Genomic DNA, 27361 nt, shown 5'->3' on the forward strand with positions numbered 1-27361 from the left:
TTGTCACCCCCTTCTCCTCCTGCCCTCGGTCTTTCCCAGCATCAGGGTCTTTTCCAATGAGTCGGCTCTTTCCATCAGGTGGCCAAAGGATTGGAGCTTCAGATGCAGCATCAGTCCTTCCAATGAATATTCAGTGTTGATTGCCTTTAGGATTGAGGGGTTGGGTCTTCTTGCAGTCGAGAGTGTTCTCTACTTCCTTTGATACTCAAACGGGCGTCTCTTGTGTTTCCTGCCTTGGCAGGCAGATTCTTTATCACTAGCACCACCTGGGAAGCCCGTATATAATCTCTAAAATCAAATTCTGTTCCTCGTGATAGACGTGGCTGTTGTTCTCTCTGTCCGGCATCCCGACGATTCTGTTTTCCATCTCTTTCTGCCTAGTAGTACTGAGCGTACCCTAAGTTATTCAGTATTCTAAATCTACCTTCAGCTCTTCAACTGACAACAACAACAAAGCAAGTCTTATAGATATGCATGACAACGTCTCGGCTATGAAGAATTAATTGTGCAAGATTTTCCTAATTTCCTCAGATTACAACAAACTAACACTAATAAAAAGTGAGGACATTATGAATTTTGCAATATTCTTAAATAAAATACATGTTAGAGAAGCTCTGGTTACCATTTTAGGTTTGATTACAGATTAAGGTTTTTTCCACCCCTGACTTTGTTTTAAAAGTAAAATCACACATTCTGGGACATTTTGCACACTGAAGTCATTTGGGTTTTAGCTTTGTACCTTTTAGACACTTGAGATGCTCAATGAAGCCACAAAGTATGGTTCTTGCTGTGTACTATTATTTCCACTGCCATATAAAATTGTTTGTTTTTTTTTTTCAAAAGAATATTAGGATGTGGAAGGAAAAAGTCTCCATTTTTGTATCCCATTAGACGGTTTTCTGCCTTTTAAGACATTGATCATACGGAATGGCCCATTATCCATCTTTCAGGTTCTTAGAATCTGTCTCAAAGGCTTTTTGTTAATGACTGGAGTCAGCCTTAAGAGCTGTATCCTTGCTCCTGACACATGTCCACGATGACTTACCCACTAATATTTTTATTTTTATGTTCTTGGAGTGGAGGCAGCGATCGAATCTGCCTTCTTGCTACATCTATCCCTCCTTATATTTAATTCTAATACCCTCTTACTACAGTCCCTTGGCACTCATCTTTTTCCACTTTAGAAAAACTTTCCCAGGGTTAGAAGAAAGGGTCATGAGATTTGCCAGGCTACAGAGCAGCCCTGTGAATTTCTCCATGATGATACAGGTGACAATATCTTTTCTATGGTGCCCATACTGTGACCAAGACGTTCCTGATTCTGCACTTCTCATTTGTGCAAAGTCCTTCATCCATGATACGCCACTCTTTTCTCTCTTCCCACAAGCCAAATCCTTACTTAGAACACGGCTTCTGTCCTCTTGTACATTTCTTGAGTGTTAGGCATCCAGCATACATACTTTCATTCACTCTGAAATACTACAGGCTGAAAACAAATATCAGACAAAAGTCAAGTATCCAGAACATGTGTAAGAATAAGGCAGACAAGCCAAGAGAAAAATGCGCACAATACATAAACCAGTAATTTACAGAAGAAAAGAAATCTGACCAATAAACATCTGTTGTTGTTGTTTAGTCACTAAATCAAGTCCGACTCTTTGCGACCCCACGGACTGTAGCCCGCCAGGCTCCTCTGTCCACAGGATTTCCAAGGCAAGGATGCTGGAGTAGGTTGCAATTTCCTTCTCCAGGGGATCTTCTTGACTCAGGGACTGAGCCCGCATCTCCTACACTGGCAGGTGGATTCTTTACCATTGAGCCACCAAGGAAGTCTAATAAACCTGTGAGAAGACGCCTAACTTGACTAAAAGCTCACTAATTATTGATACTAGAAGCACACAGAAACACCTTTCCACACCCATTTGGTTGGCTAAAACTTTAAAGTTTGATAGTATCAAATACTGCCATGCTGAACAGAAAACACACAATGCTAGTTTATAGGAGCAATTCGGAAGTGTCTATTAAATCAAAAATATGCATGCCCAGCACTTCTATTTACAAATATCTATTATAGAGAACTGCACCCACTGCGCATCAAGACACTCACACAAGGATATTTACTACTTCACTGTGAGTAATCACACACAAAGAGGAAAAAGTGTCCATCAGTTGCAGAATGAACAAAAATATTTGACAGTCACAGACTTGAAGATTACCTAGCTGCTAAACTAAGTGTAGCTGATGCATATTTTTTCATGAGAATAATATGAAAACATTGCTACACATATTTTATGTACACATACATATGCAGAGCCATAGGCTGCTGGGTTTAAAGTCTGAAAGGATACAGACTGAACTCAGAATAGTGTTATCTTAGAGATACTAGAGAGGAGGCCAAAATCGGACCTAGTCATCAAAAAAGACTCTGCTATTTTAACAGTTTTTAAAAGAATAAAATTATTTCTGATGTAACTGAAATTTTCTAAATTCAAGAAGCATTCAGATCGTGAGTCAGACGATCTTTATTACTAAAGTTTTACAGAAGCCCCTCATTTTACAAGTAAAACACATAGAAAAAATTTCAGCACCTAGTCATAGATGATAATTCACTATCAGGGCATGTTATATGCTTATAGGATTTTTTCCAATTAATTTATCTTTTACATGACCTTACCTTTGCATCCATTCACTGGTTCTAGTTTCAGGGGGTATGTCTGTGGATGTCTATGCGTGCACGTGGAATACAAGGAATCCATACAAATAGATTTTAAGTCTATACTTTGAAACTCTCTAATATGCAAACCAATCAGCAATGCACAAATTTGACTGTACAAGTTAAAATGGGGCAAGTGATAAAAATGTACGAACTGCAGAGTATAAAGTATTTGTACAGTGTGCACTTTATAGTATGTAATATACTTAACAAATGTTAGGCTAGATAGAATATGATTTCATCAGTATCAGTATGAGAGTCCTCATTTTTTAAAGTATGGTTTTATATAATCCCCAAAGAATAGTAATTTAAAAAATATTTTCAGTTCATTAATTCAGTATTTTTAAATAGACTGTCAAAGAAATCATCTGTTTAATGTTTGATGTGCCTTTTATTTGAAGTCTAATGTCTTGGCAAAAGGATAGAATTGATGATCTAATATATTTAGTTTCATCCTTAATTTCTATCATTTATGATTTATGTAGGAACCATTTGCTTATACTACTATATGATTATTGAAAACAATTTAGCTAAGCATCTCTAAATGTACATATTTTAAAAGATAAGTCTGTTCTCTTAATAAAACTTTAAAAATTCTAAAAATGTATTCCAACAAAACAGCAATCATGATTCATCACCTTTATTAACAGTGTCTTTTAATTCAATAATATTGTGATTTCATTTCATATATATTTACGTAACATAAAACAGCCTACAACTGACTGTATCAGTAAACCAAAGATCAGTCAACTAATAATTAATTTGGGATAATACATCAAGAATTATAAATAATGAACTTGCCAGATTTCTTAGCAGATGACAAGGCTTAAACAACTCATAATTACAGACCTCAGCCATTTGTCTTAACCAGGATAAATGTCTCTGCATTAAGATTTGCTGAACAAATTTCAAATTTAATGGAGTACTCTGTTGATATCACCAATTAATCGGTTCTTAACAATGTGAACAACGCGATGCAACTTTACTAATTCAGCAAAAGTACATGTCCTTGGATTCTGTTTCTATAGGCCCCCATTGTTATGTCATCTTTTTTAAAATTTATTTTCAAGACTGTGCTTCCTTAATGCTTGATGGCATTTTAAAGTCAATAATTAACAAAAATAACACCCATAACTAACCTTGGATGGTAATCTTTTTGCAATATACACATGTAACAAATCATCACATTGTAAACTTAGATTTAAACAATGTTCTTTGTCAATTATCTCTCAATAAAGCTGAAGGAAAAACTAAAAAATAGCACCTAAAAATACTGTCCTACTTCAGGGTTAGAACATAGTCTCATATGTAAATCTTATCCTCTGCCTACACCCTACACTCTCAATAATTCTCAGTCCCGTTATTAGTGAGAATTCATAGTATATAAAAACAGAGCATTTATAATGGGAAGGAAAAATATGTCCCATGATTTTCTATGAGCTCAGTGAGTGAAAGTCACTCAGTCATGTCCAGCTCTTTGCGACCCCATGAACTGTAGCCCGCCAGGCTCCTCTGTCCACGGGATTCTCCAGGCAAGAACACTGGAGTGGGTTGCCATTCCCTTCTCCAGGGGTCTTCCATACCCAGGGATTGAGCCCAGGTCTTCTGCTCTTCAGGCAGATTCTTTACCTTCTGAGCCACCAGAGAAGGCCTCCATGAGCTCAGGGGGGATATAAAAGAGTAATATTCACATGTACTAACATGCAAATAATATATCTGTGTTTTCTCATAACTCCTTTTACTAGGACACTGACTTTGCAGATGTCTATCTGTAAACTGTCTGAAGACTTGTGTTTGGTAAAATACTGTGTTTCCCCAAATCCCTAAGTGTGTGCTTTGCCATTTGCCTGGAGCTGGTGAAGGAGTTCCTGAGACGGGCTCCCCGGTCACAGCGAGGCATTCATCTGCACCGAATAAACAGGACAAGGGTCGAGTTCATCAAAATGTCCATCACGCAGCTTCTTAATAACTTCATATGATATTAACATTCAGGGAACATACATTATCAATATGACTGTATTCAACTGGGCAACCAGAGAGTCAAAATTTTGCTACCAGGGATAAGATGGCTTATGTACATCATCATTCTATAACTTTTGGTCACCATCCAGTTAAAGAATTTGAGAACTCAAATTATTCTGCTCTTCAGGCAGATTCTTTACCTTCTGAGCCACCAGAGAAGACCTCCATGAGCTCAAACAGCAGATGGCAAAACAGCTCAAAACAGAGCAAGGTCACAATTCAAGAGGACTTAGGAATTGTGGTGCTGTTGGACAGTGACTGTTAGGCTTGTCAGGAGGGAAAGAGAACCTAGCATTTATGTAGTACCTCTCAAGCAGCTCGTAGAGGAGTACATAATAAATACAGAACTCATATGCCTGCACAACAAATATTCAACTCTGATGAAAGTAAACAAAAAGAATGTCAATGGGTAATATTTCAGTGGGCTTCTCTTTTGTAAAAAGAGAGAAAGAACCATTGAAACTAACACCAGACTTTAAAATATCAAAGTGAAATGGAAAGTCGCTCAGTCATGTCCAACTCTTTGGGACCCCATGGACTATACCATGGAATTAGTCCATGGAATTCTCCAAGCCAGAATACTGGAGCGGGCAGCCTTTCCCTTCTCCAGGGAATATTCCCAACCCAGAGATCAAACCCAGGTCTCCCACATTGCAGGTGGATTCTTTACCAGCTGAACCACAAGGGAAGCCCAAAAATACTGGAGTGGGTAGCCTATCCCTTCTCCAGCAGATCTTTCCAACCCAGGAATCAAACCGGGGTCTCCTGCATTGCAGGTGGATTCTTTACCAACTGAGCTATCAGAGAAGCCCTTAAAATATCAAGCTATGCAGTAAATGCATTTAAAATATATTTCATTCTCTAGCAGCATTTTTCTTTTTTGATTTGGTTCTTTTGTTTATTTGTTTTGGACAACTGCCATTGGGTTTGCTATCCTTTTCCTCCAAGGATTAAACCTCTGTACAAGCCAGTCCCTGCCAATATCACTATCTCACCTGTCTGTCCACAGCTTCATGGAGACTGAAATCTATGTAGTATTGATCAATTTGAAATATGATTGAAAGGCCTGTGTCTTCCACATGAAACAGTATAGACTACAGATAATAAATGAACAAGTAGGTTGATTTCAGGCAATCTCAGAAACATCTGCATAAATAGAGATGACCATAGGCGCTTACACTTGCCAAACTACGCGTGACCTGTAGGATAACTGTTACACTGGAAAGGTGCCCTGGATGCTAGGCTAGCTGACTTGGGTGAAAAGTACCACTCACAGTGCTTGGCCCAATGCAGGCACTATATAAATGCTAAGTTCTCTTGCCTTACTAACAAGCCTAACAGTCACTGTCCAACCACACAACAATTCCTAAGTCCTCTTGAATCATGACCTTGCTCTGTTTTGAGCTGTTTTGCCATCTGCTGCCTTTGATTTCAGGCTGTCTGCCTTCCAGACTTTCTCCAGGTTCCGTTTCCAGTGGCCCAGGACCCTCTCGACCCTTGTGTAGATGTCTCAGCGGAATTTCCCCACCAGCTGTCCGTCTCCTTTGTCCATTTTCCAGGCCACTGCTGGCTGCCTTCTGGGGCTGACTTTCTTTTAAGCCTTTGCAAACGAATCTCAGACAGCTGCGCGCTAATGAACCCTGAGCCTGCAGGACTCTCCCCTTAGGTTAAAAGGGGGTGTGGTCAGAACAAGAGCCGAAGAAGATGTCAGATGTGTTATCCATTATTTTGACTCAACTTCTGTTCACTCTGGCTTCATTTTACAGAGCTTGTAAAATTCAGTTCACCACCAACAAAAATGAGCGCAAGGCCCTCCTATTAAACTGATGAAGAAAAGTAAACACCTTTGTTTTAGAAACTTCTTTGAAATTTGAGCATTTGATCAAAATCTGTTGATTCCTAAACGATTTTTTCTTATGAATTAACATAGTTTATGCTGTACTTTAGTCTACATGTTTCCTTTTTAAAAAACTCAATGGAAAATCCTGTTTAGCAATCTATTTCTTGAAATATAGGATTACTATATGCATAGGCTAACCAAAAATAATTAAGTACAGAATTGGGAGTTCTAGCACCTAATACTGGAGAAGGCAATGGCACCCCACTCCAGTACTCTTGCCTGGAAAATCCCATGGACGGAGGAGCCTGGTAGGCTGCAGTCCATGGGGTCACTAAGAGTTGGACACAACTGAGTGACTTCACTTTCACTTTTCACTTTCATGCACTGGAGAAGGAAATGGCAACCCACTCCAGTGTTCTTGCCTGGAGAATCCCAGGGATGGGGGAGCCTGGTGGGCTGTCGTCTATGGGGTCGCACAGAGTCGGACACGACTGAAGTGACTTAGCAGCAGCAGCACCTAAAATAAGTCAGCTCTTATTAAGGAAATCAATTTATAAGCAAAAGTGAATTTTCAAAAAATACAATGCTATCCATCTCTGGTTCTGTGTTAACACACTCCTAGTGCCTGTCGATGCTAACACAATGCCTAATACGTTTTGTTTTGTTTTAGGAATAGATTTGTTTTTTTATTGCAGAACACATATATCAGTGTGTTCTGAAGTGTAAGGTGCTGCACATACAACAACAAATCATTTTGAGGGTAAAAGCTATAAAAAGAATAAAAAACTGTAACTGTTTTAGCTATGCATTCCCAACTTGAGGTATGCTGGTAAAGGATAGTAGGTACTTGATAAATATTTGCTGAATCAATGAATGAGTGAATAAATGAATGCCAGATCTTTTCACCTTCTCTCACTCATTTTTAGTGTTTTCTGGCTAAAACAAGTCACTGCAGAATAACTGTTAGTGTTTTGATTCTGATTTTCTAAGCAATTTCTTTAATCATTGAAACTCTTACCCCATATTAAGGAATTGCCATTTAATTAAATCTAATCAAGATTCATTCAATTCTGTGTCTAGCCTGTCACCCATTCTCCAAAACTTTCTTACTTCAAGTCAATGACAGTTTCAAGAAACACAGTCTGTGTGCTTGAGAGATCACAGAAAAGGGGTGGCTTTAGGGGGCATATACATCCAAGGTAACTTGTCTTTGCAAATTTCATGTTCAGAGTTTAAGGGGCTTTGACTCAGAGAAGGAGAGTCTAGATTTTATCAGAAATCTATTAGAAAACGAAAAGATGCCCTGTAGCCTCTGAGCTTCCCAAGTGCAAGGGATGTAGGAAGTGAATACAAGGATTGTCAAGCACTCCAGGCAGCTGTGGGAAGACATAGTAAGAAAAGAAGCATCGGCTGAGTAGTTTTTCCTACTGTTAGTCTAGGGTGAGTGATAAGTCACTTCAGTCGTGTCCAAGGTTTTGCGCCCTACGGACTGTAGCCCACCAAATTCTCTGTCCATGGGATTCTCTAGGCAAGAACACTGGAATGGGCTTCCATCTTCCCCACCCAGGGATAGAACCTGGGTCTCCTGCTTTGCTGGCAGATTCTTTACCGTCTGAGCCACCAAGGAAGCCTTAGTGTGGCGGTTGGCAAACTTTTTAAGTCAAGAATCAGGTGGCATGTTTTCTCTCTATGGAGCATGGTGTCTCCGCTGGAACTACAGAAATTCTGCTGTATTGTCAGTGAGCAGCCACAGACCATAGGTAAACAAATGGACGTAGAGTTGCAATAAAACTTTATTTGCAAAAACAAGCAGGAAGCAGGATGTGGCTCACAGGCCAGTGGTTTACTGAGCCTTGCTCTGGTCAACTCAGCACTGCTTTAACTCTTTAGAAGGCCTGCGAGGACCAAGCATCTCAGCTTAGAGATGGGTTTGCTGGCAGCATCTAGACACAGTGCAGAGAATCAGAAAATATTTTTCAAAATTTCATTTCCAATTCAAGTGTACACGGAGGAGACAAAACAGAAGTAAACAGAACACACACTAGAGAGTAAAATATGAGGATATTGTTAGATTATGTTGTATGATCATGAATGTTTTACCAGGACTCAAAGGAGGGAAGCTGACACTTACATAGTTACTTTCTAACTTTGTGATTTAAAAATAGTTTACTCTATAATTCATTCATTCAAATTAACTGATGACTATATATCTGGTAAAAGTGATGATTATAATCATAGTTAAATTCTATTGAGGACACATTAGGCATGAGAATGAGAATAATTTAATCTTCCTAATAACCTGAGATATATATATGATATTTATACTTATTTTTAAGAAGGATTTCCTGGTGGCCCAGTGGCTATGATTCTATGCTCCCAATGCAGGGGACCCACGTTCAATTCCTGGTCAGGGAACTAGACCCCACAAGCTGCAACTAAAGATTCCATAGGCCTGCTGCAACTAAGATCTGGTGCTGCCAAACAAAATAAGACAAAATAAATAAATATTAAAGAAAAAAGCACAGAGAGGTAAGTAAATGTCCTATGTCACCCACTAGGGAGATGCAAGTGCCAACTTGAAAGAGAGTCCTTCCCTTATCTGGACTTGAATGCTCATAGAATCCTCAAAAAATGCATAAGAAGTGGAAGTATTGGACCATGAAAAAAAACAAAAGGTATCACACTTAATCTTCATCACTATATGCTTTATTTAACAAAAGCTACAGTAAAAATATAACTCTTAAGATCGCATTTTCTATGATCAGATCTTATCCTGTATCCCTTTATTCTTCTCCCTGGCAACGATATTTTTCTTTCAACAGTGGCAGCCAACATTTATAGGCATTTATGACTTATTTTAGTATATTTATTTTAAGTTCATTTAGTATATTTATCTGAGCATCTTTAGTATGCTTTAGCATCTTTGGTATGCTTTGCTCTTATGATTCCTGCATCCCAAGCCCTAAGGGGTTGGGAGCTAAGGGGTTAGGGAGAAAAAGGGAGCGAGCAGGAAGGGAGGATTTGTCTCCAAGTCCAGGGCCCACTAAGTGAGGATGCATTTTCCTTCCCACAGTCCAGCATGGCTCAGGCTAGTGACAAGTCTTCAAGGGCCAGAGAGCTTTCTCCTGGAGGAGGAGCATACCTTAGCCCCACCTGCCTGGCACCGTTTTAATAAGCAGGGCTCCTGCTATTAAATCTTGCAGCCCCAGGAGAGGTGAGAGTCAGCCCTTTCCTGGCCCATTGGTCTTGAGGGAAGAGCGGTGTTAGGGCTTTCCTAGGTACATGGTTCTTTTTCGCTCCAGCTGATTAGCTGGTGGAATTAACTGAACTGCAGAGATAGTCAAGGGAATGATGCTCCACGGCTGCCATCGCCAACAGGAACATCTCCTTGACTGTTGACACGAGGCTCCTCTCACGGTCTGTTCATTTCTGTTTCACAGGGGTATGCAGTTTCGTGTGGAAGCAACTTCATTTCAGTGAACCTTGTACTTAAAGGCTAGAGCCATATTTGCATCATATTTCCATTTTCAATCACAAAGTTCCCACAGAATGTTGGTTGAAAAAGGCAATGTGTCTAACAAAAAATTGTGAACGTGATCAACCTGTAGTCAAAGGCCATGATGAGCTTACGGAGAGTTAGAAAGGACATCACAGGAAGAAGAGGAAGCTTTGCTTTTGCTGGAGGCGCTTAGGATCTCATGAGCTAGCTAATTGGGAAGACAAGTGTCACACACATACACACACACCCCCTAGTGAGAAACAGTTCAAAGTAAGCACTGACTTCATGCCCAAACCTTGGTGTCACAGTTCAGACAGAAGGGAGATGAATGCTGCTAGGGCAGCAGAGAAGTTACTGGAAAGGAGGGCTGGAGGGTGACTCTTGGGCTGACAGGACCCTAGGAAGGAGGCATTCCAACGAGAATGGAATGAAAATTCAAAGAAAAGAGAATGAACTGGTGTTCAGAAGAGTATAGGATACAATACGGCCTATGTTATTTTTTTTTTTTTACTTTAGTAACTATGCATATCAGAAAGGAATACCTTATAATTTTTAAAACTTACTCTTACACAATAAAGGCAGAATTATGAATTTATTTGATAAAGCATGAGTTACCTATTATGTTAAAACTGTACATACCCTTTGACACAGAAATTGTCTCAGGAATCTGTTTTAAGAATACTAACATATGCTCAAAACACGTGTGTTCGCACATGACTGTGTGTGTATTCAACACAGACTTACTGTAGTGAAACACTGAAAATCACTTAGATGTCTACTGGTAGGAAAATGGTTGAAAGCATTTTATTAAATATCATGAAACAGGAAGATGAAAGAAGGAAGGAAGACAGGAAAGAGAGGAAGGGAGGAAGAATTTATTGCTTTCCTTAAATCTCATGCTTTTTTCAGCATTATTTTTATAATCTACAAATACTTAGAATGTATATATAAACATGCCAATTTCTTGGAAACCACTAGATATTTCCAATGAGTACGGTTTTGTATTAGTATGTATAATATGAAAAAAATCGTCATTTCAATGCTCCCAGAAATTCACTTTCAAAATTCCTTCTTTCATTGTCCAATAAAAAATAACTCTAGCAGCAGCCTTTCCTAATCCATTCAACAAGAACTTATCTGAACAGCTATCTTCTAGATACTAGACAGTATATATCTTCCCCAAAAATGTATTGGAGTAGAGTTACTTCACAATGCTACGCAGTTTCTGCTGTACTTCAAAGTCAATCACCTGTACACATACATATATCCCCTCTTTTTTTGGATTTCCTTCCCATTTAGGTCACCATGGACCTAAGCACTGAGCACTGAGTAGGTTCCCTGTGCTGCACAGTAGGTCCTCATTAGTTACCTATTCTATACATAGAGTCAATAGTGTATATTAATATATTTAAATCAAATCTCCCAATTCATCCCATTTCCCCACTTAGTGTCCATAAGTTTGTTCTCTACGTCTGTCTCTCTCTAGTTTTTCTTTGTAAATAGGTTCTTCTGTACCAATCATGGTTGCAATTTCTATCTTTGCGCCCCCTTTCTTATTAATATTCTGAACAGTCCCTGCATATCTGATTTGAGCTTAAGTAAGCCTGTGACCCTATCAGAATCCAATGATACCCTAAGACCTTGTTCCTTCAGAAAACAGCAAGCACAGAATTTGCAACCTCAGGACATTTTTGTAACCCGAGGGCATTTACGATGCCTGAACCCAGCGGTAACCCTGGTATTCGACCAAAGACTCTCAGAACTATTCCTCCATTGAAGCTTCTTGACTTTATCCTCTTTTTTTGTTAAGTTTTCCTTGTCCCATAATAAAGGAATACCTTCAGAGGGCAAGTACAGAACCATCACAGATCAAAATAAACACTTTCGGTTGAATTCCATCACCCTAATTTTCTCTTCTACATGTGTTTTCATAAAAATCAATAAGTAATTCCAGTAGTACCACTAAACATAAAGATTAATGCAGGGCAAACAACCCTTTGGTGCTTTTCCACAAAGTATTATAAATCTCAATTACATATTTTATAGATTAATCTTTACTGTGTCTTTTTTGCAACTGTGATAAAAATGCACATTCTGTAATAAATCATAGTTATAGATACATAATAATTTTCTATTTTCTATTCATTTGTAAAGTTTTCATCTAATATCACATAGAGCCACATGAAATGTGCTTTAACAACATTTAAATCTGATGAGTCAATTTTTAGCAGCAGCATTAAAAAAGTTCAATTTACATTCTATTATGATCTGAATAAAAGTAATCTCCCTTCAGTACATTTTATGACCCTATTTAACATCAGATGTAATAAGAGACAAATTATAAAAATAAGAGCTTGCCAGTAGAGAAAAACATAGGAAGGAATTTTAAAGTAAAGCAAATTCTGAATTAAAACTGGAATACTGGACTGTGTAGATGGATTCAATTCACTATCAATCCTCTTACAGCAAAATACAGGGGTAGTTCCAGGCACAGACCACTACCAGGGATGAAAATAACCACTGATGTTGTTTCTCATCAATTCTGAATAAAATTGATTTATGACTCACATAAAGAGTTAAGTCTGTATCTCATAGCCAATGCTACCCAAAGTCAAATGAGGAAGAAAATACCACAAAAGTTAGTAACAGCTAAAATACATCTCCCCTTGGAGAAAATCACCAATCCCAATTTTCAATGGCCGTAATAGCTTTCTTCACAAGTGACTTAGGAGCATCTGTATCAGAATCTGGTAGGCTTCAGTCCACTCTCATTTCTTCATTTTCTTGAAAGGCTCAATTAATTTATCATTGCCAGAAAAATATTTACAAAGATTATAAATCATCACTTTAATTCTTTATTCACATCCAAGACTCTCATTTTGACTTCTGTGATGCTAGTGATCTGTGGTTTTTCTACCTAATATTTTAAGGAGGGCTTTTTTATTTGAAGAAACCCTTTACGGCTTAATTTTTTTTATGAAGAGGATGAGTAAATTAAATATTCTTTATGTGTATCTCTAATAAAGAAATTAACTAATACGCATTTTCAAAATCAAGTTAAATAAAACTGTTGGTTAATTTGTGGTATTTAGAAAACAAATAGCTGCAAAATAACTGAGTCATGGATATGAAACGTACAGTGTGGGGAATATAGGCAATGTGCTAACTTGCTCAGTCGTATCGACTCTTGGCAACCCCATGGACTGTAGTCCACCAGCTCCTCTGTCCATGGGATTCTCTAGGCAGGAATATTGGAGTGGGTTGCCATGCCCTCCTCCAGAGGATCTTCCCAGCCCTGCGATCGAACCCAGGTCTCCTGCATTGCAGGCAGATTCTTCACCGCCTGAGCCACCAGTCAATAACTATGTGATATATTTGTATGGTGACATACCATACCCCCTGGTAACCATAAATTCTCTAAGTCTGTGAGTCTATTTCTGTTTTGTAAGTTCATTTGTAGAATTTTTTTTTTTTTTAGATTCCGCATACGATATTTGCCTTTCTCTTCTGACTCACTTCACTTGCTATATAATCTCTAGGCATATTCTTCTTTTGCTTAGATTTGTACACAGAGTGAACGCAGACCAGGCACCAAGTCCCTTACAACGGGCTGGATTCAAAGGCAGAAACCAGCCCCGAGTGGCCCTCAGTTTGCAGTGGACATTATCCTCCTTCAGACTCACCTCTCTGTCCTCAAGACTGCAGGATGAGAGAAGGCAAGATGCCTGGTGGATTATTACGCTGTAGGACACACCTCCTTTTCCATCACCACGAGACTCCACAATGGACCAGCTGTCCTGACAAGCCACAGGGAACCCCAGTCACTCGTGGCCAAACTCAAAGATAAGGCAGCCGGAAAACACAGGCTTTGACCTTGGCTCACGGGGCACCAGGGCTTGGTTCCCAACTGTGGCCTGTGTGTGACTCGAGAAATCAATTCTTTCTCATCTCATTCTTGTCACTTATCAATTGGAGATAATGACAGCCTATGGGTTTATTTTGAGAATGAAAAACACAATGGATGGAAAAACCTGTCACCCCATGCCAGATACATAACAAGTGATCAATAAATGATAGCAGTAATTGTCAAAGGTAATGACAGTAATTATAATAATGGAGACTATCTGCTGGACAATCAGATGCCATAAGAACATGGAGTTTGTTATTTCCTGGCTTTATCTTTGTATACAAAGAGTAAGAAAAATAGTCCACTATATATACAGTCCATGTAGCATTAAAAGCATGTGCAATTTAAGTGTCTTTTCTATTAGCTATTTTCCAAATGCCTTGTTTATAGGTTGACCTCACTTATGGGCTTCCTTTATAAATTGTTTGAATCATGGTTTAGTTCATTCTGAATTTTTTAAAATTGAACTTTTCTCTTTTGTTCTTATGAGTCTAAGACGAACAAACAAAAAATGCCTGATAGCTACTTATTTCCTAAGTGACCTCCTAGGGTGAATTTTTATCATTAAGTGACATTCATTGTTCTACAAACGAAAGGTGTTTTGTTTTTTACCTGGCTGTACAACAAACTGAGAGTTAAACACCACCATCTGAATAGCTTTGTATTCATCTCCTGTACCCACTTTCTTACCTTCTTTTGAACGATCATGACAAGAAAATTGCCAGTTTCATGGCTTTGCCTGTGATTTCCTTCCCACATGCTATGGATCTGTTGTTGGTTTTTGCTCTAACTGGTATATTGCATCTGTAAATGGAAATGTCCTCTCCACCAGCACCTTACTGAAGGTAAGTGATGCTAAGCTCCTACCCCAAAATTAAAAATACAACTAAGCTTTACAAGGTACTTTTTGAGTTTACTTCTGAATGAAATATTGGTCTCTGAAATGTAGAAAGGTCTGGGGGAGACTAAGTTATAAGGCGAGTCTGAATCATGACAAGGGAGCTGGCCTTGCCCGGTGTGGAATTCTCTGGAACTCTGACCGCTCTGGCTCTGAGGCTCTGTCTCTGCACCTGGAAACTGTGTCCGTGAACCGCAGGGCTGCCTCATCTCTTTCCAGCTAGAAACTCCTCTAATTTCACGTTCAGTGCTATTACAGAAAATTTCACTGTCTTGGGTTGTATGCCCTGCATGTTGATGAGCAGGGGGAAGGGAGAGGTTGAAAGGTGGGTAAGTACTCAGCAAATGGAGGTAGACACATTTTCTAAATAGACTAAGCCGATGTGATGTATCCATTTCACCTCTATAGTGTGGGGGTGTTTGGGTGTGCTCTGTTCCCAGACTTTTACACCATGTGCCTACACCCACTTCCGCACACACTGACTTCAATCACAGGATCTGAGCGTCTGCTAAATAGATTCTGTGATCTTCAAATAGGTCCTTTCAATAACGTCTGCTCCTGGACCGTGGGGGCACTGGACGTCTCAGATGCAGAGGCTAACGTCTTAGACAGGATGTGTGTTGGAGTCCTTGAGAGTGCTCCGCAGGAAAGGTCCCTTGAACCAGTGACGCGGCAGTCTGTAAATGAGGAGCAGGAAGGAGGAGCAGCTGGCATGCCAGCCACCACTCAACATGGTGGTTTAGGGGAGGAGGGAGAGCAAGCGTCCGGGTGTGGGAGGTGGGGCCGGAAGCAGCGTGGCTGTGGCTTCTGCTCAGGGCCCCCACCCCACTGGGGACTCTGCTTAGCGCTGTGGAAGGCGCACCTGCTGCAAGGCTGCTGAAGACACGGGTGGCTGGAATCCGGGGGCCACAAGTTCAAATGCACAGGGTTAAATAAAACTCTATGTGTGAGGCTAACTGAAGCTGAAAATTCAATGGCACAGGCGAAAGAAAATTCTAAAGAGACAGTTAAGCCCAAGGGAGGATGCTTTTGAGAGTGGTAAGAGAGAGAAAATTGATTAATGAAGACTAATCACCACCAGGCTTCCCTCATAGCTCAGTCGGTAAAGCCTCTGCCTGCAGTGCAGGAGACCCGAGTTCGACTCTTGGGTTGGGAAGATCCCCTGGAGAAGGGATAGGCTACCCACTCCAGTATTCTTGCCTGGAAAATCTCATGGGCAGAGGAGCCTGGTGAGCTACATCCCATGCAGTCGCAAGAGTCAGACACGACTTAGCGACTAAACCACTGCCAGCAGGCACCGCCAGAATGTACACTGGTGCAGCCACTACGGAGAGCAGCAAAGAGGCTCCTCAAAACTAAAACCAGAGTCGCCATATGACCCAGCAACCCTACTCCCGGACATATATTCAGAGCAAACCCTAATTCGGAAAGATACAGCCACCCTAACGTTCACTGCAGCATTATTTACAATAGCCAAGACATGGAAGCAACCTAAATGTCTATCAACAGATGAACAGACAAAGAAAACGTGGTGTGTATATGCATGCTGACATAATGGGATCGTACTCGGCCATAAAAAAGAATGAAGTAACGCTATTTGCAGCAACATGGAGGGACCTAGAGATGATCACCCTAAGTGAAGTAGGCAGAGAAAGACAAATCATGTATGGTTTCACTTATGTGGAATCTCAGCTGTGACACAAGTGAGCCTATCTACAGAACAGACACACAGGCACAGAGAACAGACTCACAGTTGTCAAGGGGGACGGGACATGCGGGAGGATGGATTGGGAGTTTGGGGTTGCTAAGTCACTTCAGTCGTGTCTGACTCTGTGCGACCCCAGAGATGGCAGCCCACCAGGTCCCCCGTCCCTGGGATTCTCCAGGCAAGAACACTGGAGTGGGTTGCCATTTCCTTCTCCAGTGCATGACAGTGAACAGTGAAAGTGAAGTCGCTCAGTCGTGTCCGACTTTTAGCGACCCCATGGACTGCAGCCCACCAGGCTCCTCCATCCCGGGGATTTTCCAGGCAAGAGTACTGGAGTGGGGTGCCATTGCCTTCTCCGGGGAGTTTGGGGTTAGCAGATGCCAACTATTATACATGGAATGGGTAAACAACAAGGTCCTACTGTAGAGCACAGGGACCTCTATTCAGTGTCCTGTGATAAGCCATAATGGGAAAGAACTTTGAAAAAAGAATGTGTGTGTGTGTGTGTGTGTGTGTGTGTATACATATGTACATATGACTGAGTCATTTTGCTATACAACACAGATTAGCACAACACTGCAAATCAACTATACTCCAACAAAATAAATTAAAATAATAAGACTATTCCCTACCAAATATTGGCCCTCTGCACACTGATTAGAAATGAAGTGAAATTTGAGATATTAATTAATAGGGGCATAATGCACAGTTAAGGAGACCTTGTCCATGTACACTCTACTCCCCTCTTTTGTTGTAAAATCCTGAACAAGCTGAGGGGAAAATGGAATAACATCACACACTGAGGTGCTACTCTGAAAGCATCGGTATCTCACCCTTCTTTGTTAAATTGGTTACTTATTCTTAAATAAAAGTGATGCATTCTTATTTTGCCACCATACCTCTAATTTCTAGCTCATCATGCGTCTTCATGGTGCCAGATACTATCCTAAGTGTAGCTTCCTAGCTGCTTCTCTCAACAACCTTATAAGTCATGTCAATCACTCACCCATTTCACAGATGAGGAAATCGAAGCAAGAGAGGTTGATTCCTGTCCAAAGGTCACCATACTACTGTGTACAACATCCACAATCCAAACCCCAAAGCCATTGAGTTCTGAATTTTTTTCTAAACTCATATTAACTTTGCAATGCATTTTCAAGACAAGTATCCACCTGCTTCCATTACTGGATTCACATATTGTAATAAAATGATACTTGTTTTTCACTGCTATGTATAAATATCCACATCACCACCCCCCATCCCCACCAGTCTTGTCCTCTCTTCTACACAATCACAGTTTGCAACATTTACACCACAGTCTGTAAGTGCTGCAGTTGTATCGATGCCGCTCTTATAGGATAGATACTAGAGACCTGGCCCATGAGCAGTTATTCTCGATTGGCTTAATGACTTCAAGAAGACTTCATGGAAGACGAAGTCTCTGAGTTCTTGCCTCTTCAAAAATAATCACAAAGAGTTTGACACATTATTTCCCTACGGACTCTGTAAGCATTGTGACATTATATTCGAGAGCTGAACAGTGACATGAAGTTTTAGGCCCCTCTCAAGGTCCCCCTTAGAGCTGACTTGATCTTTTTTTCTTTTTCCTGGATACCCAAAAGATGCTTTCTTTAGCATCTTCACCAAGACAGGTCTCAGCACCAATTGTTCTATGTCAATTTACTGAATCAAATTGTACCCCTTTAATGTATATATCTGTCTTTTTCTGCAATTCTTTTGATATATATATATATATATATATATATATATATATATACATATCTTGTGTATTTTTTTTCAGTTTAAAATGCACCAAAAGGTACAGTTTTATAGAAATGGTCCTGATTCTTTTTGATTTTCTCTCATCTTTGACAGTGATTTTGAGAGCACTAGGTATTTGTCTTGTTTCATGCAGAGTAGCGTGAGGGAATGCTGTGGGGTAGAGATGAAGATCTGCACAGGTTGATGGGTCTGTGAGCATCAGTGTTGCTTCAGTCCAGTGGTTCATACTCTGCATGTGCACTTGAATCACCTGGAGAACTTTTCAGATTAATCTGTGCCTTCAATCACTGTAGGGTTTTGATTTAATTGGCCTCGGGATGATGTTTGGGAATCAAGTTTTTAAAGGCCCTCAGGGCATCCTGGGCTTTCCTGGTGGCTCAGTGGTAAAGAATCCGCCTGCAATGAAGGGGACATGGGTTTGATCCCCGGGTCAGAAAGATCCCCTGCAGGAGAGCATGGCGACCCACTCCAGTATTCTTGCCTGGAGAATCCCATGGACAGAAGAGCTTGGCGGGCTACAGTCCATGGGGTTGCAAAAGAGTTGGACACGACCAAGGATTAAATAACAAAGGCAGAGCCAGATTTGCAAATCTGGAGTCTTTCCCTCGTTCTATTCAGTGCAGATCAGCCATGTCAGGGCACCCACAACTGACTGTGCTCTCTCTCTCCCAGAGTTCTGCAGAACAAGGACCTCTCGTCCATGATGTCACGTGGAATACCAGAAAATTCTTACTGTCAGCCACACACTGATGCCCTGACCCAAAGACAGGACTCTTTTGCTCCTCTGGGGATTTTATTTTGTTTTATTCTATTTCTATTTTCTATAATTTAATTTTTATTGTTGAATTTTTAAACTGAATGTACAGTGAACACCGGTTGTTTAGAATATCCGTAACCTGCTGGCTCTGAGATTCTCAGTATCCAGAGTCCTTCCAAGAAGTTTCCTGTTGGACCCTGGTCCTCTCAGGTTGGGATTCATAGTTCCAGGTTTTTCTGAGTCCTTAAATATGGAAATTGCATTTCTGTTTCTCAGGCTTTTTAATGCTTGGATGATTTTAGAGACAAAAAGGTGTCTTTATTCTGCAGTCTTAAAGTAGGGGCTCTTTGTAATTTTTTTCTACTTAATGACTCTGGCTTTGAATATATTTTAAAAATTGAATTTTTCAACATCAGTATTAAATTTTCATAAGACATAACGCTACTTACAAATAAAATTTTATACATGATTGAAATTCAGTGTGTTGCATAATAATTTGGATTAGTAAGAAAAGGAAACATGTTCCTTTTAAATTAATCATGATTACTTACCTATAGAGTAAACTGGCCAAATTGAAATGCACAATTAGGCATCTAATTGCGTTTTAAACTTGGCTGCATGCAGAAAGAGATGATCGCATGTGCCTAATAAAATTAATTTCCTCATTTTTGGATGAAACATTATCTTTTTGTTTCCATAAGAACTTGCCAAATAATCTAAAATACCAGTTTGTGTATCTACATAGGTACATCCTATCAGGAAGTAGTTATCAATTTCAATCTAAACTACAGTGACCATGTTAAAAATTTTTTTATCATAGTTCAAAGTCAACATTTCATTATCTAACCATTAGTTTTACAATAATGTGGAATTCAATCATAATTTGAGAAAAGGAAGCAAACAGACCAAATTAAGCTTGTATAGAAACGGAAGTCATGAGAAAGAACATGCTCTGCCAATAAAAGCAGATGCAATCAGGGAAGAGAACAAAAAAACAACTTAATTCTCTATTATGGCCCCATATCCTAATACAAATATGATGGTTCACCAACGAATTCAAGAGAACACAGACTTTGTTTAGTCCCTTGGTGAATATTCATAAAGGGTTCCCTATGAGGCAGACATTGGTCTAGGCCCTGGAGGCATGAAGATGAAAAGACATGTTTCCTGTTTTCCAGCAACTTAAATCCTTGGGAGATAAATGTGCAAATAAAGAGCAGAGCTACAGTAAGACTCCTGCCTTAGTTGGGGCCTATCCAGCGGATGTTGGCAATTTGATCTCTGGTTCCTCTGCCTTTTCTAAAACCAGCTTGAACACCTGGAAGTTCACGGTTCACATATTGCTGAAGCCTGGCTTGGAGAATTTTGAGCATTAGTTTACTAGTGTGTGAGCTGAGTGCAATTGTGCGGCAGTTCGAGCATTCTTTGGCATTGCCTTTCTTTGGGATTGGAACGAAAACTGACCTTTTCCAGTCCTGTGGCCACTACTGAGTTTACCAAATCTGCTGGCATATTGAGTGCAGCACTTTCACAGCATCATCTTTTAGGATTTGACATAGCTCAACTGGAATTCCATCACCTCCACTAGCTTTGTTCGTAGTGATACTTTCTAAGGCCCACTTGACTTCACATTCCAGCATGTCTGGCTCTAGGTGAGTGATCACACCATCGTGATTATCTGGGTCATGAAGATCTTTTTTGTACAGTTCTGTGTATTCTTGCCACATCTTCTTAATATCTTCTGCTTCTGTTGCTGATGCTGCTGATAAGTCACTTCAGTCATGTCTGACTCTGTGCGACCCCATAGACGGCAGCCTACCAGGCTTCCCCATCTCTGGGATTCTCCAGGCAAGAACACTGGAGTGGGTTGCCATTTCCTTCTCTTAGGTCCATATCATTTCTGTCCTTTATCCAGCCAATCTTTGCATGAAATGTTCCTTGGTATCTCTAATTTTCTTGAAGAGATCTCTAGTCTTTCCTATACTGTTGTTTTCCTCTATTTTAGAAAAGGCAGAGGAACCAGAGATCAAATTGCCAACATCTGCTGGATCATCGAAAAAGCAAGAGAGTTCCAGAAAAACATCTATTTCTGCTTTATTGACTATGCCAAAGCCTTTGACTGTGTAGATCACAAGAAACTGTGGAAAATTCTGAAAGAGATGGGAATACCAGACCACCTGACCTGCCTCTTGAGAAATCCGTATGCAGGTCAGGAAGCAATAGTTAGAACTGGACATGGAACAACAGACTGGTTCCGAATAGGAAAAGGAGTACGTCAAGGCTGTATATTGTCACCCTACTTATTTAACTTCTATGCAGAGTACATCATGAGAAACGCTGGGCTGGAAGAAGCACAAGCTGGAATCAAGACTGCCGGGAAAAATATCAATAACCTCAGATATGCAGATGACACCACCCTTATGGCAGAAAGTGAAGAGGAACTCAAAAGCCTCTTGATGAAAGTGAAGGAGAAGACTGAAAAAAACTGGCTTAAAACTCAACATTCAGACAACTAAGATCATGGCATCTGGTCCTATCACTTCATGGCAAATAGATGGGGAAACGGTGGAAACAGCGTCAGACTTTATTTTCTTGGGCTCCAAAATCACTGCAGATGGTGACTGCAGCCATGAAATTAAAAGACGTTTACTCTTTGGAAGGAAAATTATGACCAACCTAGACAGCATATTTAAAAGCAGAGACGTTATTTTGTCAACAAAGGTCTGTCTAGTCAAGGCTATTGTTTTTCCAGTGGTCATGTATGGATGTGAGAGTTAGACAGTGAAGAAAGCTGAGTGCTGAAGAATTGATGCTTTTGAACTGTGGTGTTGGAGAAGACTCTTGAGAGTCCCTTGGCCTGCAAGGAGATCCAACCAGTCCATCCTAAAGGAGATCAGTCCTGATTGTTCATTGGAAGGACTGATGCTGAAGCTGAAACTCCAATACTTTGGCCACCTCATGTGAAGAGTTGACTCATTGGAAAAGACCCCAATGCTGGGAAGGATTGGGGGCAGGAGGAGAAGGGGATGACAGAGGATGAGATGGCTGAATGGCATCACTGACTCGATGGACATGGGTTTAGGTAGACTCTGGGAGTTGGTGATGGGCAGGGAGGCCTGGCGTGCTGCGATTCATGATGTCGCAAAGAGTTGGACACGACTGAGTGACTGAACTGAACTGAACTGATTACCCCCAAAGGTGATTCCTTCCTAGAAATGGACTTCTTAAGCCCACACACTTTAGAAGTAGACTTCCTGGCTCAAAGAGGTATTGTTCCTCTACATTAGTTGAAGCCCTGTAAGTAGCAGTGAAGAAAGATGGATCTAGTTGAGTATAAGGCAGCAATTGGACACAACTGCTGCATTTAAAATGATCAGGGTGAGATTTCATCTAGCAAACAATTTTAAAGGCTTGGAGGTTTCCACTGCCTCCTTGGGTTCCACTGCCCTTGAAGGGCAGCCTAACCTTGAATGCTGGCTGCTCTCCATTCCAGACATGGGCAAACTCAGCCCCTAAAAGAAAGAGCAACAGGACCTAACCAGTCATGCATTCCAGCCCTGCCCCAGTTGTTAGAACTTCTGGAGCTTGCGCAGAGCAGCTTACTAAATCCGTATATCTCATCTCCCAAACCACACCTGTGGTTTCCCACTCATGCCTGAAAGTCACTGGCATAATCCATAAAAGTGTTTGCACTTCTGAGACAGGGGGAAGGATGTAAGATCGGTTCCAAAACCAGATAAGAGAGGACAGAAAATTAGAACGCTTCACATCTGTTGCCTTCTAAATTTTTGTGAATCAGCCAACTACATCACTGGCCAAATGAAGACTATCCATCTAATTATTATGCTGGAAATTTACTATGCAGCTGTACTAAAATATAAGAATAAAAATTTATGTGCTATTTGCAAAATTCACTCTTTAGAAATATCAACTATTTGGTTTTTTTCATCCCAAGTTCAAGTATTACATTCTCTCCAAAGAATGAAGCTTTGTGGGTTTAATTCATATATCTGGAAAGTATTCCTCAATCAATGCAAGAGCTTCACATGTCCTTTCTGAAATTCAAACAGTTATCCCAGAGTTCATTATGCCATCCTGCATAACACTATGTATGAGCTGTGATGACTGAAGCCACAGGGTAGGAATAGGATTCATCAGCCACTCTTCCTGATGTGTTAAGGTGGACAGGCTGGGTTTGAAGCAGTTACCCTCCAGGGTGGACAGACATGCTGTTTTCTTTTTGGGCAATGCAATCCCCATTGTACAGCTGGTCCATTGGGAAGTGAAACCACACCACAGGATGGATTAAAAATACCTAGATTTGGCTTCCAAAAGAGTACAACCACCACCCTGTTACACACCAAAAGACTTTCCTCTTATGTCCTGTGTAAAAGTGTCCAGAACGTTTTTAAGTGTACCTGGGCCTTGAAACTTTAAAATAAAATTAATTCATTTTCAAATGACTCCAACAGTTGTGCCATGGACTGAATGTCTGAATCTACTCCTCCAGCCCCTGCCATTCATATACTGAAGCCCTAATTCCCATTGTTATGGTATTAGGAGGTGGAGACTTCAGAGGGTGATGTGGTTTAGACCAGCTCATGAGGGGTGGGGTTCCCATGATGGGATTAGTGCCCTTATATGAAGAGACCAGAGGACTTTCTCTCCCTCTCTCTCTCCCCATCTCTTTCTCTGCCCCGACTCAACCCCTCACATAAGGACACAGAGAGAAGACTGCAAGCCAAGGAGAGGGGCCTCATCAAAGCTGACCATGCTGCACCCTGATCCAGACTTACAGCCTTCAGACTGGGGAGAAGTACATTTCTGTTGTCTATGCCACCCAGTCTATGATATTTTGCTGTGGTTGCCTAAACTGACTAGGACAAATTTTCAGAGCATAACATATGTGTTTAGAATTCCATGGTTTTTTTGTTTCAATATTGAAATATGCATGGAATTGTAACAAATGAAATGATACCAACTGAATGCCAGATGCCAAGTCTGTGTGTGATGGCACATTTCAGGACTTAACAGGACAAGCCACAAATAAGTGTACACATTTGAGCACATTGTATTCACACGCAAGCATTCCTCATATTTCTATTACATAGCTGATGCACATTCACTAAGTATTTCATTAGCTGTCTTCTGTTCCCAGAGTTACTTTTCAGCTCTCACATACCCATCAATGTCTAGTATTCCAATTATTTAAGACTTACCTTGCCTACTAGTTAAATGTGGAAGGAAACCAAGTCCTGTTGACTCAAGGGGTTCTTTGAGTCAACAAATATTTTTAAATCCTATAATTAATAATTGAAGAGATATTTAACTCTATATAGATATTATTGCATATCTATATGGAAACAGGCTGTATATTATAGACTGTAGGGTAGAATATATTAAAATTTGCAATTGCATTTCTTAAATCCTATACACAGTCTGAACATAAACTATCAATTATGTAACTATTGTCTTTATTTCATAAACATTGTAAAATAGAAACGGAAAAGGTGTTTTATCAGTAAGACAGACCTATCTCGTTAAAGCCACTGTAGCCCAGCTCTTGCCTGCTAAGTCCCAGATCTTCGAGGTCCATGCATTTAAATCCTGGGGGGCACTGGTAGCCTTCTTCCAGTTCTGGGGAGCAGTGTGTATCTGGGATGGCTAAACTGTTCCAGGTTACATTTCTGCAAACAACACAAAAAAGGATTTGACATTTTCAACAAGTGTGTTGATCACAATGCATAATGTAATCACTCTTCATTGATACTTGCTGCATGTGGACATGGATTTAAGATTCCTGATTCATGAGTGGTATGCATCACATTAAGGCCATATTGAACATTCTCAAATGACAGGAGATTCACCCACACAGAAGCGCTTTATGTTATTTTTAAACTTTTTATTTTATAGTGGAGTAGAGCCAATTAACAATGTTGTAATAGTTTCAGGTGGACAGCAAAGGGATTCCGTCACACATATACATGTGTCCATTCTCCCCCAAACTCCCCTCCCATCCAGACTGCCACATGACATTAAACAGTTTCCTGCGCTATATAGTAGGACATTGTTGGTTATCCATTTAAAATATGTTAATAGCAGTGTGCGCACACCCAACCCAAACTCCCTCACTATCCGTTCCTTGCATCCTTCTCCAGGAACCACAAGTTCTCTAAGTCCGCACAAAGCTCTTTATAAGAGCATTATTGCCACGATGGCTTTTGTCATAAAAGACCAAGACCCAGAAAAGTAAAGGAAGGAATTTTCCTGCAGATTTGCAAGGCATGTAAACTTGTCTGGGGATTCTGTGTTATTCACAAATCCTTCTCCTACTGTGGCCACAAATGTTACTTCTCTGCTTCTAAGCAACAGCTAATGATGACAGTCATTTTCCATATGGTACAAAAGTACTGTATGTGAGCCTCAGAAATGGCACTCAGCCTTCTTCTGCATTGTCAGATGTGCAGTTTAGACAGAAAACCAGAAAAGCAAGGCGAGACTGAAGGAACTAAAGGTATCACACTGGACAGAGAGAGGTGATGCAGTGATTTAGCTCTGGAAATAATATGAGGTTTTTTTTTAGATGACTGGTGATATAACTCCTTTTCATCTTTTTGGAGGATAAACTGGAATTGAAGTTGATGTGAAGGATTTAGATATGCAATGCTTTTCTTGGTAGTGAATAGAGATAACCATTGGAATGGTGGATACGGAATCCCACTGTGGGCTGGCCTTAAAATGAGCCCCAAGTAGCTGCTATCTGAGACAAGTGACAGGGCTCATATAGGGGGCCCAAGTTTAGCTTAGAGAATTCACAAGTCTTATAAGCCCTTGATTTTAGTATGTCATTTCCTACTACATCAATGTTTCTAAATGGGGACCAGCCTGAGGACAGTCTCAATCTCCTCTGCTTATGGCCACACTGAGACAGGGGTGTTGGGTCACATTTCTTTTCTTCAATATCTTCCTAAATTCATTTTGCTGCTTCCTGCCCCTTATATAGCATGTTTTCTCAAAAGTCTGATGCCTAACTGCATGATCCCTTCACTGCTTGAGGCCACCAGGCACATGCACGAGCATATACGCAAATTCCTATAAAGACATACATAATTTTACTCACACACATACCACACACACACCATGCCTGGTTCAGTTCTGTCTCGGTCAGAACAAAACTCTATGCTTATTCCTTCAGGATTCGGCTCTCATTAGTGGCAACCCAGAGAATTCACACATCTCAGGGATGTTTAAACAACTGCCACATTTTACGCTGGTCCTTTGGACACCCACAAGCACACCCCAAGGAAAAGGCTCTAACCGTGGAAATCACCGCTTGGTAGTGTCCGAAAGATACGACTTTAAGCACACATGTCGGTTAATTCCCCTTCTTTCAAATTCTTGCATAGATGGGTGCTAAGTCGCTTTGGTCACTTCATTCATGTCCAACTCTTGTGATCCCCACGGACTGTAGCCCACCAGGTTCCTCTGTCCATGGGATTCTCCAGGCAAGAATACTGGAGTGGGTAGCCATGCCCTCCTCCAGGAGATCTCCCCGACACAGGGATAGAACCTGCGTCTCTTACGTCTCCTGCACTGGCAGATGTAAGCTTTGTTCTAAAAAAGCAGTTACATGAGCAAAATATCTGCAGTATAGTAGGTGCTCCATAACCATTGCTATTAATTTAGTTAGAAATCTATTGTACATATATCATCAGAGCACTTTTATTTCTTAAACATTATAAAGAAAATATTTCCAATATCTCAACTTGTTCTTATACCTCCCACTTGGCAGACACCTCGGCATGAATCCTGTAAGTTAAACAGAGTAGTCTTTCCTCATCTTTTCAAAAACTGTTTAAATATAAGTCCAGAAGACTTCACAGTCCTTTGCATGAATCTGAGGCACTTGTGATTTTACATATTGTACAAAATCCTCTCTTGATAAAGTCCATGGAAATTAAAAATTAATATTCTTAAGTTTCACCATGTTTCTATCTTTAATTCTTCTGACTTTTCCATTTTTAAAAAATCTCATTGTTTTGTGAACAGAGTTGATAAAACCACCATTCACTTATTTTCTAAGTGCTCTAAAAGGAATACTTAAATTTTATTTGGGCTAGTATAGAAAACCACCCCCAAATCCAACTTTATATCATCTCTGGTCTTAGTGATATTTTGTAAAATCCCACCAAGTCCTAAAAGCTGCCACTGGATGGAAAGTGAAGTGAAGTCACT

At 40.3% G+C, this 27361-nt stretch overlaps 1 protein-coding gene across 1 annotated transcript in view; it reads right to left on the reverse strand.

The window, feature by feature from the left end:
* Positions 1 to 27361, reverse strand: part of NALCN (sodium leak channel, non-selective) — a 283373-nt gene that overhangs the window by 232265 nt on the left and 23747 nt on the right. Inside the window, exon 6 of the mRNA XM_052650063.1 lies at positions 24659 to 24813. Coding sequence (XP_052506023.1) covers positions 24659 to 24813 — 155 coding nt within the window. The remainder of the gene's footprint in view (positions 1 to 24658; positions 24814 to 27361) is intronic.

This window comes from Budorcas taxicolor, chromosome 12 (assembly GCF_023091745.1).
Source record: "Budorcas taxicolor isolate Tak-1 chromosome 12, Takin1.1, whole genome shotgun sequence".
NCBI lineage: Eukaryota > Metazoa > Chordata > Mammalia > Artiodactyla > Bovidae > Budorcas > Budorcas taxicolor.